The 15,568-nt window shown below is 37.1% G+C and overlaps 1 protein-coding gene across 1 annotated transcript; it reads left to right on the forward strand.

Annotated features, from left to right (window-relative positions):
• The first annotated feature begins 243 nt into the window (after nucleotides 1-243).
• On the forward strand, nucleotides 244-13,889 carry tbxa2r (thromboxane A2 receptor). Its single transcript, XM_020702326.3, has 3 exons — nucleotides 244-522; nucleotides 4,960-5,825; nucleotides 12,684-13,889. The coding sequence occupies exons 2-3, from the start codon at nucleotides 5,040-5,042 to the stop codon at nucleotides 12,954-12,956; spliced, it is 1,059 nt and encodes a 352-aa protein (XP_020557985.1). The 5' UTR covers nucleotides 244-522; nucleotides 4,960-5,039; the 3' UTR covers nucleotides 12,957-13,889.
• The last annotated feature ends 1,679 nt before the right edge of the window (nucleotides 13,890-15,568 follow it).

Raw genomic sequence — 15,568 nt, forward strand, 5'->3', positions numbered from 1 at the left:
GAAGAAAAAATGTTCCAATAGTCACCATATTTCAAACATCTGTTTTTGCCATCCTCTCTACGTCATGCAACTTTATTGTTCTCTGGAAACTTTATTTAGTATTTTACTGAATCATTGGGTTTATCAAGAGTACTTTGCACAACACCTTTTTCCCTTGTTTATTTTCCAGTCAGTGATACGATGAAGTGACTTCTTGGAGTCCTTCCTCCTTGCATTCTGGGAGGTGGGGGAGTTCAAGCAAAAGGAAGTCTGGCCGGAGAGAGTGATGAGTATCTGAGCTGGCGTGGCGGAGAGAGCAACGCAGAGAGATGAGGGGAAACAGTTCGGGAAAACTGCAGAAAGGCTGTTGCTGTGTCAGGCTTTAGCTTTAGATGATACTTTTCAAATGTGACACCTCCACCACCTCATCCTGTGGTGATTGTGTTTTTGAGATCATTCATCCAAAAACGGGACTTGTTTGGATGGAATAATTAGAACATCCTAAATGGCAATCATCCTGGTTATGAAAGCACTTCAGGACTGGTAAGAATTCTTATTTATACTTAAAATTATCCATAAAAATATACAAATATATATTCAAATTTTCTAATCATAGATTGTAAAAGCTGTGATATTTTCTCATATTGTTTGGTGATAAATGTTATACTGTATAAGGGGCTGTTTGTTTATTTCTTGTCATTAGTTTTTTTTTTTTTTTGTGTTGTTTTTCTTTGCTTTGGTTTCATTTTGTGTTCATCTCCTATCCCTCTTATTAGAAACATGAAGCAAAAATGAAAAGTAGAGGATTGGTTGGCTGTAATGTAATGCTCTTCAACCTTTACAGTAAACCTAGACACGATCCCTTCTTTGCTTTTATAATAAAAAGCAGGATTCCACTGCGATTAACTTGTGCCTGTTGGGAAATTTGGAAACTTTAGTTCTCATTATTAATTCGAACTTCTTGATCGACCGCATATCATCTGTCTGTGGTTTCTCATTAGTTTTTAACCCTTGTGCTATCCTACCCCTCCCTTACATTGACATGTTCTCCCTACCATGACAAAGGTGGATAAAGGTGGAAAGATTTCATGTAATCCATGGACACCAGTGAAGATCACAAATCATTGAAGAAAAAAGGTTCAGAGCACTGTCTAGTGGGTCTACATGACCCAACTCCCACTGTTAAAGTGCCTAGGATAGCACAAGGGTTAATGGGAAACCGTTCTGTTGTTTTACCAAAATGCAATGACGGATATTGATTAGATGCTTGAGCGAGTCATTGAGTAGGTATACCAACAGCCACTTATAGGTAATTGCATGTAGAAAGCACTTTGTCTTTTATCATTGCTTCCTGTGGGACCTGATAAAAATGCTGCAAGTGAAGGGAACCCATCTCTCCCTCAATTCATAGATCTTAAACACTTAAAATCTTTGTGAATCAGAAAAACATGGGGAAAAAAAGTACCATTTGAAAAAGACCGTATTTGTGCAAAATAAAATCAAATATGAATTTTTAGACATGTCTATTTTTTTAAAACCTTTGTTTTGTGTGGATATTTAACATTTCTTTGGTCAAAAATAAAGGAGAAAATTTAGGAATGTTCTGTTCAAATATATGAGAAAGCGGCAGGTGAGGCACCTGCACTCCGTGCCTCCCCTGCACCCAGCCTGTGACTGCAGGTGCCGCATGCGCTTTGCTGTTTTGGTCCTTCTATCGTCATAAAAGACGCTTTATTTTTAATTACTTCATTTGCTTATTTCTCGCTAACTGATTATATTGGTGCCAATTTGTAACCCATTAAGTGTTTTTTATCCGCCAAAAATACACGAGATGAGGCGCACACCTGCTACAAAGTAGAGATCCAAGAGAATGTGACACCATGGCAAAAGAATATTAGAATTAGTGATAACAATCAAGTGCAGCTGTCCAGTTTTTCTTTAATAATTGATACATAATTAATACAAACATATTTTCGTGCACACTAATTTGCGTGAATTTTTTTTATCACACAGAATAAAAAGGTATAACTTTAAGGTGGTGTCGACTGATTCAAACACAGAGTTTGCTTATCGCCTGCAGATATAAATCCGGGGTTCCTGTTCTTTTTCTTGTGGCATCAGTGCTTTCTGCAGCTGCTTCCAATTGCAGTTGGGATTTGGTCTGAAGCGAGAGTAAAGATGAGTCAGGAAAAATTTCAAGATAAAAAAATTAAGGATTTTCTTTTTTTTAAAACTCCTGTGGTTAATTGTGGATTGTTGCAAGCCATCCGATTCGGCGGTGACAGTGACATTATTTAGGGAGTATTGCCCAGGCTTGCCTACAGTCAGCCATGGGTGAAGATCATTCAACTATATTCACACACTTTCTCACATTTACAGTATGCTTTCATTTCGATGTCCTTTGCACCCTAAAACTGCTGTTTTTCTTGTTGCATTCTCAGTGTCACCACTTCTTTTGAGTCACATTTTACGGCTTTGTAATTAAACGTAAGGGTTTTGCATTTTAAGAAATGTTACCAAATCCCTTAGGCCAAAAAGAAAAAGTTGATTATAGTTGCATTAATAAACATTTACTATTTGAGGACTTGCATGTCTTTTAGAGACCAAAAAAACATTTATTTACTTATTTGTAATGTTGCAACTTGAGTTTTTGATATCCCTCAGAAAAAAACAAGAACTGACCTTAAATAATGATGTAGACTGTTCAACAAAAAAAGGTCAAACAGAGGATAAACTGATTTCTTGGCTGGAAACCTTAGGTATTTGTTTATAATCCCTCCTTTTTGGTTGTGAATCAAGACAGAAAGGGAATGCATCCCATGACAAAACATATATCAATGCATAGCTGCTGCCACAGCTTCATTAAATTGGCTTAGATGGATATGCAGTTGCCATAGTGCAAAATAACATGAACTGCTAAAAAATGCAATTTAAACAGCTTGTATTTTTTTGCATATACAACAAATGAGATCACTCCAAGAGTCCTCAATGGTGCTCCTGTTATTTGTGATAAGTGAAAAAACACTGCTTTCCGCCTTTTGTTAAACTGTCTGTGCAGGCCTTGTCCCTTAGTCTTGGCTTAAGTAGGAGAGGTAAACAATAAGCAATGGAAGAGTGCTTTGACGTGAGACAAATGCTTCTCTTCTGCTGTTTATGCACGACACAAATTCACTGAGCTAAAAAATGAAGAGGCTAACAAGACCGGAGGCGTTTATCCCTTTTGAGAGCACTCATTTGATGGGATAACATAGTTTTTGTGTTAACTTGTTTCTGTGTCATGAGATAAATTTCCAAAGCAGTTTTTCATCTGCTGTCATGTATTCATTCACTTCCTGTTCAACATTCATTCGTCTTGGAGAAACAAAACAGCAAAGACGAAATAACAGGAAAAACTCAGGTAACTTATACTCTTGTTTAGCTCTTTATTTGATATTTTCTCGTTTGTAAAAGTTAAAGTAATCCAAAGCTTTCATTAGACTGAGGGATTTATAACTGTAATTTAGAAGCGTAACCACATGTTTCTTAAAGATATGTCAACAGATTAATATTTCGTTTTTCAAAGGTAGTTGCTTTATTTGTAGTAGCATTCAGGAAACAGGGCAGTCTGGGGCACTCGGGAGCACTTTAAAAAAAAGCATGGGACTTGGATCATTTCCTGTTGATGACTGTCATCACGGTTGTCAGAACTGCGTTTCCTGTCAGGAAATGCCTGTGTTACATCTCATTTATGTGCTGCACGATTGTTTATAAGTGTTATATATAGTCTTGGTACAATATATTTTAACCCTTGTGCTATCCTAGGCACTTTAACATAGGGGAGTTGGGTCATCTCGACCCTCTAGACAGTGACCTGAACCATTTTTCTTCAATGATTTGTGATCTTCACTGGTGTCCATGGATTACATGAAATCTTTCCACCTTTATCCACCTTTGTCATGGTAGGGAGAACACGTCAATGCAAGGGTGGGGTCATCTAAGATAGCACAAGGGTTAATCTGCATCTTGGTCTAAAAATGTAATGCTGGAAATTATTTCCCTGTAATTGTTTGAATGCTATTTTAGTAACAGTTTTAGAAAAGACTTTAGTACTCCAAGTGAGGTTAACTTTCTATCATCTAGGCTATTTGGTATCTCCATTTAGTGAAAATTTTATTGTTGCCATGCAATAATTTTCCAGTGAAAAATGTTACCAAGACGTGTATGTGATTAAATATTGCTTTAGTAAACAAAAATGTTCCTTTCAGTAAGTAATTCTTTAAAGTTCCACTCCATTTTCTTATTTATTGTGAAAGCATTTCCAAAAGTCTTTTAATTTTTAGTTATTTTTTTATTATTTAATTATTACAATGCCGTAATTAACCGAAATCAAAGACTTGTGTTGTTTTCTAGGACAGTTTCTGCAGAGTGGCAGGAGTTTGTTAGAAATTGACCTGATTGTGGGTGGGACCATTGGTTTGATGTAAGCCTGGCCACATATCCCATCATCCCTTTGTTTTTCTGCCTTCCCGCTAGCTTACAGACTTTCACAACCCCAACCTGACAATTCTGGTTCTAGCCGTGCAGTTTGGAGCCAGATGCTAGCTCTAGGACAACGCAGACGTGTCTTTTTAGTTGTCTACAAGTGAATCCATCAGAATGGAGAAGAGCAGGAAGCTTGTGACCCATCAATTTTAACACCTACGTCACTGCTACAAGCTCCTTCCAATGATATTTTTTGTCTGCTCCTGATTCACAACAGTTTGAACAAAGACATACTCAGAAATGCAATTTTAAGCTTGATTTTCTTAGTATATGTCCTCCGTCATCAGTAAAATGCCACAAGAATATGTGAAAAACACCAAAAACACAATTTATATTGGAGTGGGTCTTTGAGATACAAAGGGTCGTTCTGTTATTCTTGTCAGTGTGTGCGAAGAAGTGATGTAGTTGTTTTTTGGTCCTGCAGGTGAACTTTACTGTTTTTTTTGTCTTTGCTGTTAGATGCACAAAGAAGACTTCCTGAACTTGTCATCACCCTCTTGTGTCTGAGAGACCCTGAAACTCCAAACCGTCTGAGCATCATGAATTACTCAAACAGCAGCGTTCCACTCTGCTACTCCAACACCAGCTCACCGTACATCCACGATCCAAATATCGGAGGAGTCCACTTCTCAGCCATTTTCAGCGCTTTGGGCCTCACCTCTAATCTAATCGCCGTCATTGTTCTCATCAAATCCTGCCAGAGGACCCAAAGCCGTTCACGCTCATTTTTCCTCATCTTCCTTGGTGGTCTTGTCGTTACAGACTTCATGGGTCTTCTAGTAACAGGCTCCGTTGTGATCTCCTTCTATGTGAACCATATTGACTGGCGTCAATCAGACCTGGGCTGCCACTTCTGTAACTTTATGGGTATTTCAATGGTTTTTTATGGACTGTGCCCTCTGCTTCTTGGAGCCACCATGGCTGTGGAGAGATTCATTGGAATCAACCTTCCATTTGCACGGTCCACCAAAACTGCCAAAGGACGGACGGTTTCCATGGTGCTGATGGTGTGGTTTTTTGCAGGCTGCATTTCTCTGCTGCCTCTGACGGGCTTCGGAAGCTATCACATTCAGACGCCCGGCTCCTGGTGCTTTCTTAACATCAGTTCAAAGACAAATGATTGGGCCTTCTCCCTACTCTTCTCTGTAGTTGGACTGACAAGCATTGCTCTGTCCTTTTTACTGAACACAGTAAGTGTGGTGACCCTGCTCAAAGTTTGCTGCGGACCGGACAGAACTCAGAGACGCCGAGACCATGAAGTGGAAATGATGCTTCAACTTATCTTGATTTTGGTCATTGCTACTGTCTGCTGGTGCCCCCTCCTGGTGAGTTCTTGTTTTGTTTTGTCTTAATGAGAGTAATACAGTATTTGTGACAAATGTTTTATTCTGATTTTCTTTCAAACTTAGTGAAGGTATTTACATGGCTCAGTCAGACCGCTAAGGATATGAATAACTTTTAGATTCACCAAATAGATTCAGCTAATGCCCCACCCCAAAGCTGAAGAATCTTTCTGATTGATTACTTTAAAATTATTGACGCACTGACCGTCTTAAACGATTTTTGTATTAGAAGTGGAAGCCACCGTTTTGTCACTGCACAAAAACACTGACAGAAGGAACAAAATTTGTAAACACAGAAAAGCTTTTTTTGTAAATTTCAGTAAATGATTTGTGAATTCTGCAAGTCTGTTTGCATAAAAGGAGTCTGCAAACCGTAGAACATTAGTATTGTAAAATATAGTAAAAACTCTCACAGCCTTTTCAGAGAAGAATGAAACACCTTCCCTTACTCAGCAAATCATCCACATCAATCTAGTATTATCTTCAGTATCCTCCTAACTCACACCAACTTATTTTTTTCTTTTTTTTAGGGATTTTTACCTGGTAAATATAAACTCTGCATCGTTTTACCAACATAATTACTGTCCTTTCTCATAATGTGTCCAAACTGTCTTCCCAGCATTTATTCTCCAAAACATCTAGCATGATCTATTCCTCTGATGGATTCATTCATGATCCTATCCATCCTGGTCACTCCCAAAAAGAACTTTGACATTTGTCTGTCCCCTGTCTCTTTTTTCCATCATTAGCTGCATTTCCACTGACTATGCAAATGCGCAAATTGGATTTGCGATAGTAAATTTGCCCATTAGAAACATGAAAATTTTGAAAAACCTTGCATTTATGAAAAAAAAAAAAGTTTTGCGCTTGGAGGAGGTGGTTTTTGAGTCCTATCTAAAATTGAAATATTTTACACAACTGCAATGGAAACACGTCACACAGCTCATCAAAAAGTTGAGTGTGTCATGCAGAATTAAAGGACCTCATCTCCTCCATAAAACCACCAACCATGATTTTCCAAAATCGCTTCACCCATAGCCGTTCTTATATAGAGGATGATGAACACTAGTCCTGTGGCAGAAATTTGAATTTATCTGCTGTAAATCAATGTACTGTTCATATCCATTGCACGTTTTTAAATGACCTATTGTGTGAGTTAATTTGTTTTTATTCGCTAATTATTATTTACGCACAGAAACTCTTTCTTGCAGCGGCTGACCTTCATTCCTCTCCATTCCAGAGTAAATTTCTACCGCTCAGATGTTCTTAAATCTGCTTTACTACAGATTAAGATGTAATTTGCAAACATCAAAGTCCACAGAGTTTGATGTTTAACATCATCTGTCAGTCTGTCCATCACCACATAAACAAGAAGGAGCTTAAAACTGATCCTTGGTGCAGTCCCACCTCCACCTTGAACTTTTAGAGAACTTTTTCTTTTTACTTTTCGATCCATGATGTTACATTTAATTTCCATGTACAACACCCGCTCTGCAAAACTGATTCTGTTAACAGTCCCTAAATCAAACTCGTCATAGAGTTCTTTATCTTTTCAGTCTGCAGCACCCAGAGACTATCTCTTAGATATTTTCTAACAGAAGTTTCATTCATAGTGCCTTACACTCCTTCATACATTATTTCTATAAGTTCTTTCCAACCTTTCTGACATACAAACCTTCCAACGTGTAGCAATACTGTTGAAAACCTGTCATCTTAATTGTCTCCTTAACTTCCCCTGAAAACCAGTGAGAGGCACCAATGTCTGTGAGTCAGTTCTGACCAACATTCACTTCAGTGATCACTGCAGGGAGGAACTGAGTCCCCGGCCTGTAAAACATCCATCCACCTATTCTTGTTTTAACACTGTAGTTTAGTCAGTGGCATGCCATTAAATATTAACTTCTGAGCATACATTAAAGCACATTTTAAGACGCATCATTTTCAGAAGTTGTACATTTTGTTTCACTGAGTTAAAGGTCATAAAAAAGGAAATAGGCAATGCCTCTGTCTTTTTGCATGAGCCATCTTACATTATACAGCGAACTTCTTTTCCCTTCTTTTCTTCATTTTTAGTGGCTTTATAACGTGAATACAGAAATATGGCTAGGGAGCTGCAGAAATGGCTGGACACTTTTATTTCTAAGAGTTTTTACAAAGAATCCTAATGATCATTTTAAAGAAAAATGTGGCTGTAACCTATACTTTTATGATTTTAACTATTTATGATTTTAATTATTTTAATAATTTTGTGTTATAGCTGTTTCATTCTTATTGTTTCTGTCTGTGTCTCCTGTAACTCCTTTTATTTTTCTTTCTCAAAAGGTCTTGCCTTTTGCCAGGCCACAGTTGAATAAAATATTGTTTTTTCTTAATTTGACTGGCCTGGATAAATAAATAAAGGTTAAATGATAAAAAAAAAAATTAAAAATTAAGAAGCAGTTAAAGATAAAGATGTTTCATAGTTTTGTCTGTCCTCTCTGAGTATTAAAATCTCTTAGATATCTTCTAACAGAATTTGAGAGCATTGCTTTTACTTTGACCTACCTCGGATGTTTCTAATCATCCGTGGTCTTGAATTGTTCAAGTCCCAATAAGGCATCAGAGACCTAAGCTCCCTTTTCCCCACATTCCTCTTTTAAGCTTCACTTCTCATTAGTGTTGCTGCTTTTCAGTTAATCTGAGTGTTCTGGTCTCACCCTACATCGCACAAATCTTTTTACGAAAAAACCCACTTTAATCCTTGAGCAAAAGTGAAACAACGCCTTTAAAGGAAATTCCCACCATTACCACTGTTATTCTTTAAACACAATGAAGCCATGTCCCTTCACAGATAGAAATCCAATACCAGTTAGCCTAATTGCTGAAATAATGCTTTAAGATAAGCCTTCCAATTACTTTAAACTTTTCATATAAAATAAAATATCAGTCATATTGTTGAACTTTACAGTTTCACCAGCGGAAAAATAAGAGGGAAAAGTGCATTTACTGTGTACAAAATAGTTTAGTAACTTTCTTAGCAAGCATCTCAACAGATTCTGTTACTCTTAAAAAATGGTATTCATTTCTGTGTTGACAAAATTTGTCTCTGTCCCCCAAAATGGCACCTTTCAGTGGTAAAAATAAGCATTACAGCACAATTCCCTGTTTCAATTTGAGCCACAAAAAAAACGAGGGGAAGATTTTTTGATGTCACAACTATCCAAATATGATGTTGTGCAAATTACTTCTAAACTTTATTACACTACGGACTACTTTTTTTTTTTAAAGTGATATCTTTAAGTATTGTCTCAGAATTGTAATTTGTTACACAAGTTTTTTTGTACTGTTTGGTCACTTTTTTTTTAAAGCTGCAGAAGTAGAAAATAGTCTAAAGTTAGTAAGGTTAAAGGAGAACTAGTGACCTTTGTGCTTAAAAAGGACTGAACAAAAATACTTCCTCATGCTTGCTTAATAAAAATAAGTATAAACTACTACATCTAACCTAACACATGACAACTCACCGTATTAGAAACAAAAAAACTAAACAAAGTCTTTGGGTTTTATGAAATTAAATAGAAAACTTTGTTCAGTCATTTAGTGTATGTCCAAAGTTACAAGCAGATAAAGGACTATTTTTTTCATAGACTAATGACTCAAGCGGTTCAAAAACACAATTTCACAAAGTTTTTTCTGGTTTCTAGTTTAAATATATTTTACACTTGATATCAGACAAAACCAACTTACTAGTAACTTTTCAGTATCATATAACAACTCGTTTTAAGACAATAAATCTTGAATATCTTGTTGAGTCATTTGGTCTTGGATACATCTTATTTTAAGTATTGTCTTTTTTACTTATAATTTATTAATAATTCTGATAATCGTATCTCAAAATCTATACTATATTTACATTACTTGTGCTAATACTTGTATAATTACACATATTTTAACTGGTCTTAAGGGAACAAGTATAAGCATGTATGTATAAAAATGTATCTACTTTAAATATATATATAAACAAATTCTCAATGCAAGCAATTTCAACATTCATTTTTGTCATTAAAGAGCAGGATTTCACTAAATAGTTTTTAAAAATCTTACCAAGAAAAATGAAACCACATTGGCAGATTTATTTTACCTATAGCAAGGAAAAACATCTCACATTCTAAATCTTTTTTAACTTACTTTGAGAGAGACATTTTTCCAGTGAGGTCCTGCTGCTTAACATTTTAGGCAGTCGATCTGTTCTAATCAATGAGTTACAGGACAAAAGTTTCATTCATAGTGCCTTACACTCCTTCACACATTATTTTTATGAGTTCTTTCCAACCTTTCCTACATACAAACCTTCCAACGTGTAGCAATACTGTAAAAAAACTTTCATCTTAATTATCTCCTTAACTTTCCCTGAAAACCAGTGAGAGGCACCAACGTCTGTGAGTCAGTTCTGACCAACATTCACTTCAGTGATCACTGCAGGGAGGAACTGAGTCCCCGGCCTGTAAAACATCCATCCACCTATTCTTGTTTTAACACTGTAGTTTAGTCAGTGGCATGCCATTAAATATTAACTTCTGAGCATACATTAAAGCACATTTTAAGACGCATCGTTTTCTGAAGTTGTACATTTTTTTTCACTTAGTTAAAGGTAATATAAAAGGAAATAGGCAATGCCTCTGTCTTTTTGCATGAGCCATCTTAAATTATACGGCTAACTTCTTTTCCCTTCTTTTCTTCATTTTTAGTGGCTTTATAATGTGAATACAGAAATATGGATCGGGAGCTACAGAAATCCTTGCCTCCTTAAACACAAGAAGATACTTGCCATAACATCCATAGCTCAATTACAGTAACTTCTGGTTTAAGTTATATTTTTCAGCTTTTTTTAAATGCATGTCCATTATTATTGTGAGTGTAACTTTAAGAAAAAAAAGGAATTTCATTTTAACTTTTTTGGCATGTGAAAAAAATTACAATTTAGTTTTTCAAAATGTTTTGCCTCTTGAGTGCAAAATGCTTCACATATAATTTTTTTTTTGTCCAGGGCACTTGATAGGCCCACACTAGATCATCTTTTAAGGGTTAGGAAGTAGTGAGCTAATTCGGACACAACCTTTGGCATAATCAAAATACATTCTGACATCAGTGTAGTACATAAAAGTTTAATCAGTGTCTTTTGAACACTGACACTTTAAGCCAATTTTCAGATTCAGCCTTAAGTAGGTCAGTGACCCTCAGTGTTCTGGCTTTTTTAAAGTGCCCTTATTCTTAATCCTTTTATTGTAAAAAAATATATACATATATCTGGAAGTAAGATTACTTGATCTCTGACACACCGGCTTTTGCTCCGTGTGGGTGTCGCCCATTTCATGACATCAAAGAGTCGATCACAAAAACAAACAACATCCGAACATTTGCAAAGATGGATGTGCATACGCTCATATAAAATGTGTTAGCCTGGGGATGGTGCTGAAAGCGCAGACCCCTCCTTGTTGGGGCTGTTCTCACTTGTCTACGTCAGCGGAACAGATCAAAATACTGCTTTGGGGTTTCTTTTTGTGAGGAATGAACATTATAATACACTCAAAAGCTCAAAATTTTGATTTAGCATGGCATGGGCCCTTTAAGCTGTATTCACAAAAGCAACAACCAATGGAAAAGGGTTAAAATTCTTCTGGGTAATCCAAAGATGACTGGGAGTCCATTGACTTTACGGCTACATTTGTAAAATTAGCAAAGAAAAATGTTTGAGTGTTTTAACTTAAAATATATTACAACTATCAAGCAGTAAAGCTGTTGACAGACCCAATGGTGCGTGTTAACATCTTCTGAATTTTACCTCATTCAGATTATGGACATTATTTAAAAGGTAATGTACATGTGAAGACATTTGTGTTAGGTCAATATAAACCTTGTTATAGAATCTAAATAAGGTCATGAGTCAAATCTGTTTTGTGCGTGTCTAAGTGTCATGGTTTACAAATCTTTTATCCTCAGGATGCAGAAAGAGACCATAAATACTTTTAAGTCTCATTCCCTTGTGACAGCTGTGTCACTCAGGTCATAGGTAGGATACCAAGTTTTATGAAGCTAGGATTGACCTACATTGTCAGATGATTTACCTTTATTGCATATTTGCATGACGGAGCCAACAGGAAGTGCTTCAGTTTTCTTTTCTAGTCTTCGTCTTAACATCATTAACAGGAAAGACACTGTCGGAATAATTGGTGCAACACTTAAATAATTTTAAAAAATCACAAACCTTGAAAAAAATATTTTATAACAAAATTGGATGTTTTACTTTTATAAAGTTTGTTTTTGAAAAAAAAGTTGCACCAAAACAAATGTTCAGATTAACTGTTGTATAAATACAAGTTTACTGAGTACAACAGAGGAACCACCAGTGTTCTTCCTGAGGAAATCACCCTAAACTATAACAAACATTTTTTAGTAATCTTAACATAGAAATCCACCAGTTTTTTCACACAAATGGGTTTTGTACACATTTGTCTGACTGAAAAACAATTGTCAGTGAGCTTGTATTTCTAAAAGACTTTTGCCTGAAGTGATCTCATAAAAGGCTAAAATAGTAAAGGATTTCATAAAAATAGTGGTACAATCTGATGCATAATCATGTTGTTGCAACTTTGTTCAAGGATATTCAACATGTGACTTTGTTTTTGCTAACTAATTTTTTCCTTTTTTGTGATTCTTCTTTCTCTTCCTAACTCCTTTGTTTTGTTCCTTCTTTTTAATCTCTTCACTTTTCCCTCTCTTGTTTTTTTAATTTTTTTTTATCTTTTTGGCTCTTTTTCTCTCTTTTTTTTCGACATCGTCTTTTCTCAATCCCTCTAACATCAGATCTTCATTGCTCAAAGTGCCCTGTCCAGGAAACCTCCTGAGGCCAGGTACCTTCTCCTCTGGATCCGCTTTGCCACCTGCAACCAGATCCTTGACCCGTGGGTTTACATCCTTTTCCGAAGGTCGGTTCTACAGAGATTACGCCCTCGCGTGGACTGGTCCAGAAACTCTATGATGAACTTATACCCATCTTTCCAAGGAACTATTCGCAGGTTCACTCAGCCTTCAGTCCAAAGCAACCTGGTCCCAGACGGAATGGTGGAGTCAAACTAGATACCCACAACTAGCAGAGCTCAAGTGATTAGTTGGATTTAGGGCAGATTCTGTATAAGTGTCTGAGTCAGGGTAATCCAAACCAATGTCATGAGACAACTGAATTTGGGGATATTTTTAATATTTAATTGTATTTACCTTTCAGTATTTAAAACAAAATATTATCAGAATAGGTTAGATTGCATCAAAGAAAAACATTTTAATCCGACAACTAGACAATCTCAGCCGTTTTTAAGAAAAACATCTAGCTTTTTTTTATATAATTGTTTATAACATGAAGTAAAATACTTCTCAATCACTGTTTTCTGAATTTCATTATAGGAAACTGGATGGCCATCACTAACATGGCAGTGAAAAAAATGGACAAATGCACTGAAAGCACGGTTTGCTGTTTCATCAAACTGCATGTTGATTTTTGTTTGTTTCATCTTTAGTTCTTTTGGGGCTTTTGCTAATTTTAGAAATAGGAATTTCTATGACAATATAATATTTTTTCTTTATTTTTAATCATAATTTTTTGTTGTTAAATTTAGGTAATTTTCATGTTCTAATAGTCAAAGAGGAATTTTGTCAAAAGATTTTTTTTCTTGCTGCTAAGGATTTATTGGTTTTTAAATTTCAAGGGTGGCCTTAATTTAAGGGTGGTGTTAAAAAAAAGAAACACAGAATTATTTTTTTTAGAAATAATGTAAAATGTTTTAAAGTTTTTTATTGTTGGTGTAAGATGAAGATCTTCTTTTTATAAAGTGACTTTTATGCTTCCTTTGTCTTTATGAGCAAACCTGGTCTTCTTCCTTACCTGACATGCCTCCCTAAACCATCCATAACTGTGGCCTTGTGTTTATGGTCTGTCTTTAGTAAACCTTACACCAAGTCAATTGAGTAACATCAATAAAAAGCATCTTGTTTTAGCCTGATGCAATGGTTGATTCATCATCATAGCTTGTTGCATTCTTTTAACCTTTTATTGCTCAAGACAGTCTCCTTGTTTTCTCATTTATTTCCAGGATTTGTGACTGCAGAAAGGGTTAGCTTGTTAGAGGCTTGTTAGAGGTTAAGACGCATCCGATTTAGTTTGTCTTGACAGCTGTCATTTACGAAATGGGTAAAAACCACTGAGATATGACTAAATAATAATTGTATCCTTTGAATAGAAAATATTCAAGATGACGACACAAATCAAAAACCAGCTTTTAACAGTTAAATAAATGACTGCTAAAACAAAAAAAAAAACAGTTTAATACTTAGATGTTCTGCTTACCTGGGGCTCTGGGGCCTCATTTATAAAACTTTGCGTAGGATTTGCGTCAGAAGTGGCGTACGGATGAAACATAGGACGTGCGTACGCACAGAAATATTCGGAGTTATAAAACCGTGCGCACGCACATCCTACGCATCTTTCCCTTTATAAATCACAACCGATTCTAAATGCAGCGCAGCTTTTGCGGCTACATGACACGCCCATAGTTGCCCATAAATAGTCCGTGAAACGCCCACAAATTAATATTCATGGCTTGCTAAATCATGGCAAACACAGAGGGGAAATCAAAAAAACGTAACTTCACTCAATGTGAAGTAGAAGTTATCGTTGGCGAGGTGGAAAAGAGGACAAAAGTGTTGTTTGGAGGGCACAGTGTGAGCATCACTAATGCCAAAAAGGCACGTGAGCGGCAAACGGTGGCAGACGCCGTAAATGCTGTAGCCTCACAACCTCGGACCGTGGTTAAATAAAAAAGAAATGAAAGAAATGATCGGACATCAAAGTCGAGGCAAAAAAACGTCTAGCGCTGCATCGGCAGAGTGTGTCCGCCACGTGGGGGGGTGGGGGTGGGGGGACCGGAGCTGACCCCTCTTGATGGGAAACTAACCGCTATTATTGGGGAATCCCTATTAAGTCCCCCTTATCGGCGTCCTCCTCCGCCTCAGTCACCTGACTGAGACGGAGGGGACGCCGACGCGCCAGGGTCAGGGTGACACAGGTAAGAGAAATAATTAAAATGAATCCAGTCAAGTCACATGTATGCAGGCTACACAATTACAGATTATTAATATAGAACAATTTTATTTTAGTTGCTGGGTGTTCCAGCGGGGCCAGTGGTTACGATGCTGCAGCTGAGCAGCCGTCTGGCCCCAGCGTCTCCACGGCACGCGGCTCTCAACCCTCAAGCAGTGGACGCGTCCTCACCGATGCAGTCCTTGAAATGCAGAGGGAAGTCAGTAGTTCAATCAGAGAGGTGGCCAAGGAGTTGGGCGAAATCAAGATCGCCCTGACTGAAATAAACTGCACGATGAGGGAATTCTTAAATAAATAATATTTTCCACACCTCTTTTTCTTTACAAGCGACGCATCACTTCCAAACGCTGGCGCACAGCAGCAGCAAATGGCTCAAATGCGTGGGGATGGGGTTCAGGGTCGGGGCCAACACAGCAATCAGCGCCAGGGGGTAGAGGCACGTTTTTAAGCTGTGCCACATTGTGTAGCACAGCACATCCCAGCACGATGTGGCACACACTGTCACTTTCACGTGTTTCTTCCATCTGCCGACGGTGTCGCCGTTTCTCATTTCACCCGTTTTGTGCGTACGTCTGGGTCAGAGCTTGCGTGAAGGACC

The sequence above is a fragment of the Oryzias latipes genome, chromosome 4 (assembly GCF_053564925.1).
Source record: "Oryzias latipes strain Hd-rR chromosome 4, Olatipes_Hd-rR_3.1".
Taxonomy (NCBI): Eukaryota; Metazoa; Chordata; class Actinopteri; order Beloniformes; family Adrianichthyidae; genus Oryzias; species Oryzias latipes.

Coding starts and splice junctions, on each gene's coding strand:
- tbxa2r (XM_020702326.3), top strand. CDS start 5,040: ATGAATTACTCAAACAGCAGCGTTCCACTCTGCTACTCCAACACCAGC. Junction 5,826..12,683: donor TCTGCTGGTGCCCCCTCCTG/GTGAGTTCTTGT, acceptor CTCTAACATCAG/ATCTTCATTGCTCAAAGTGC.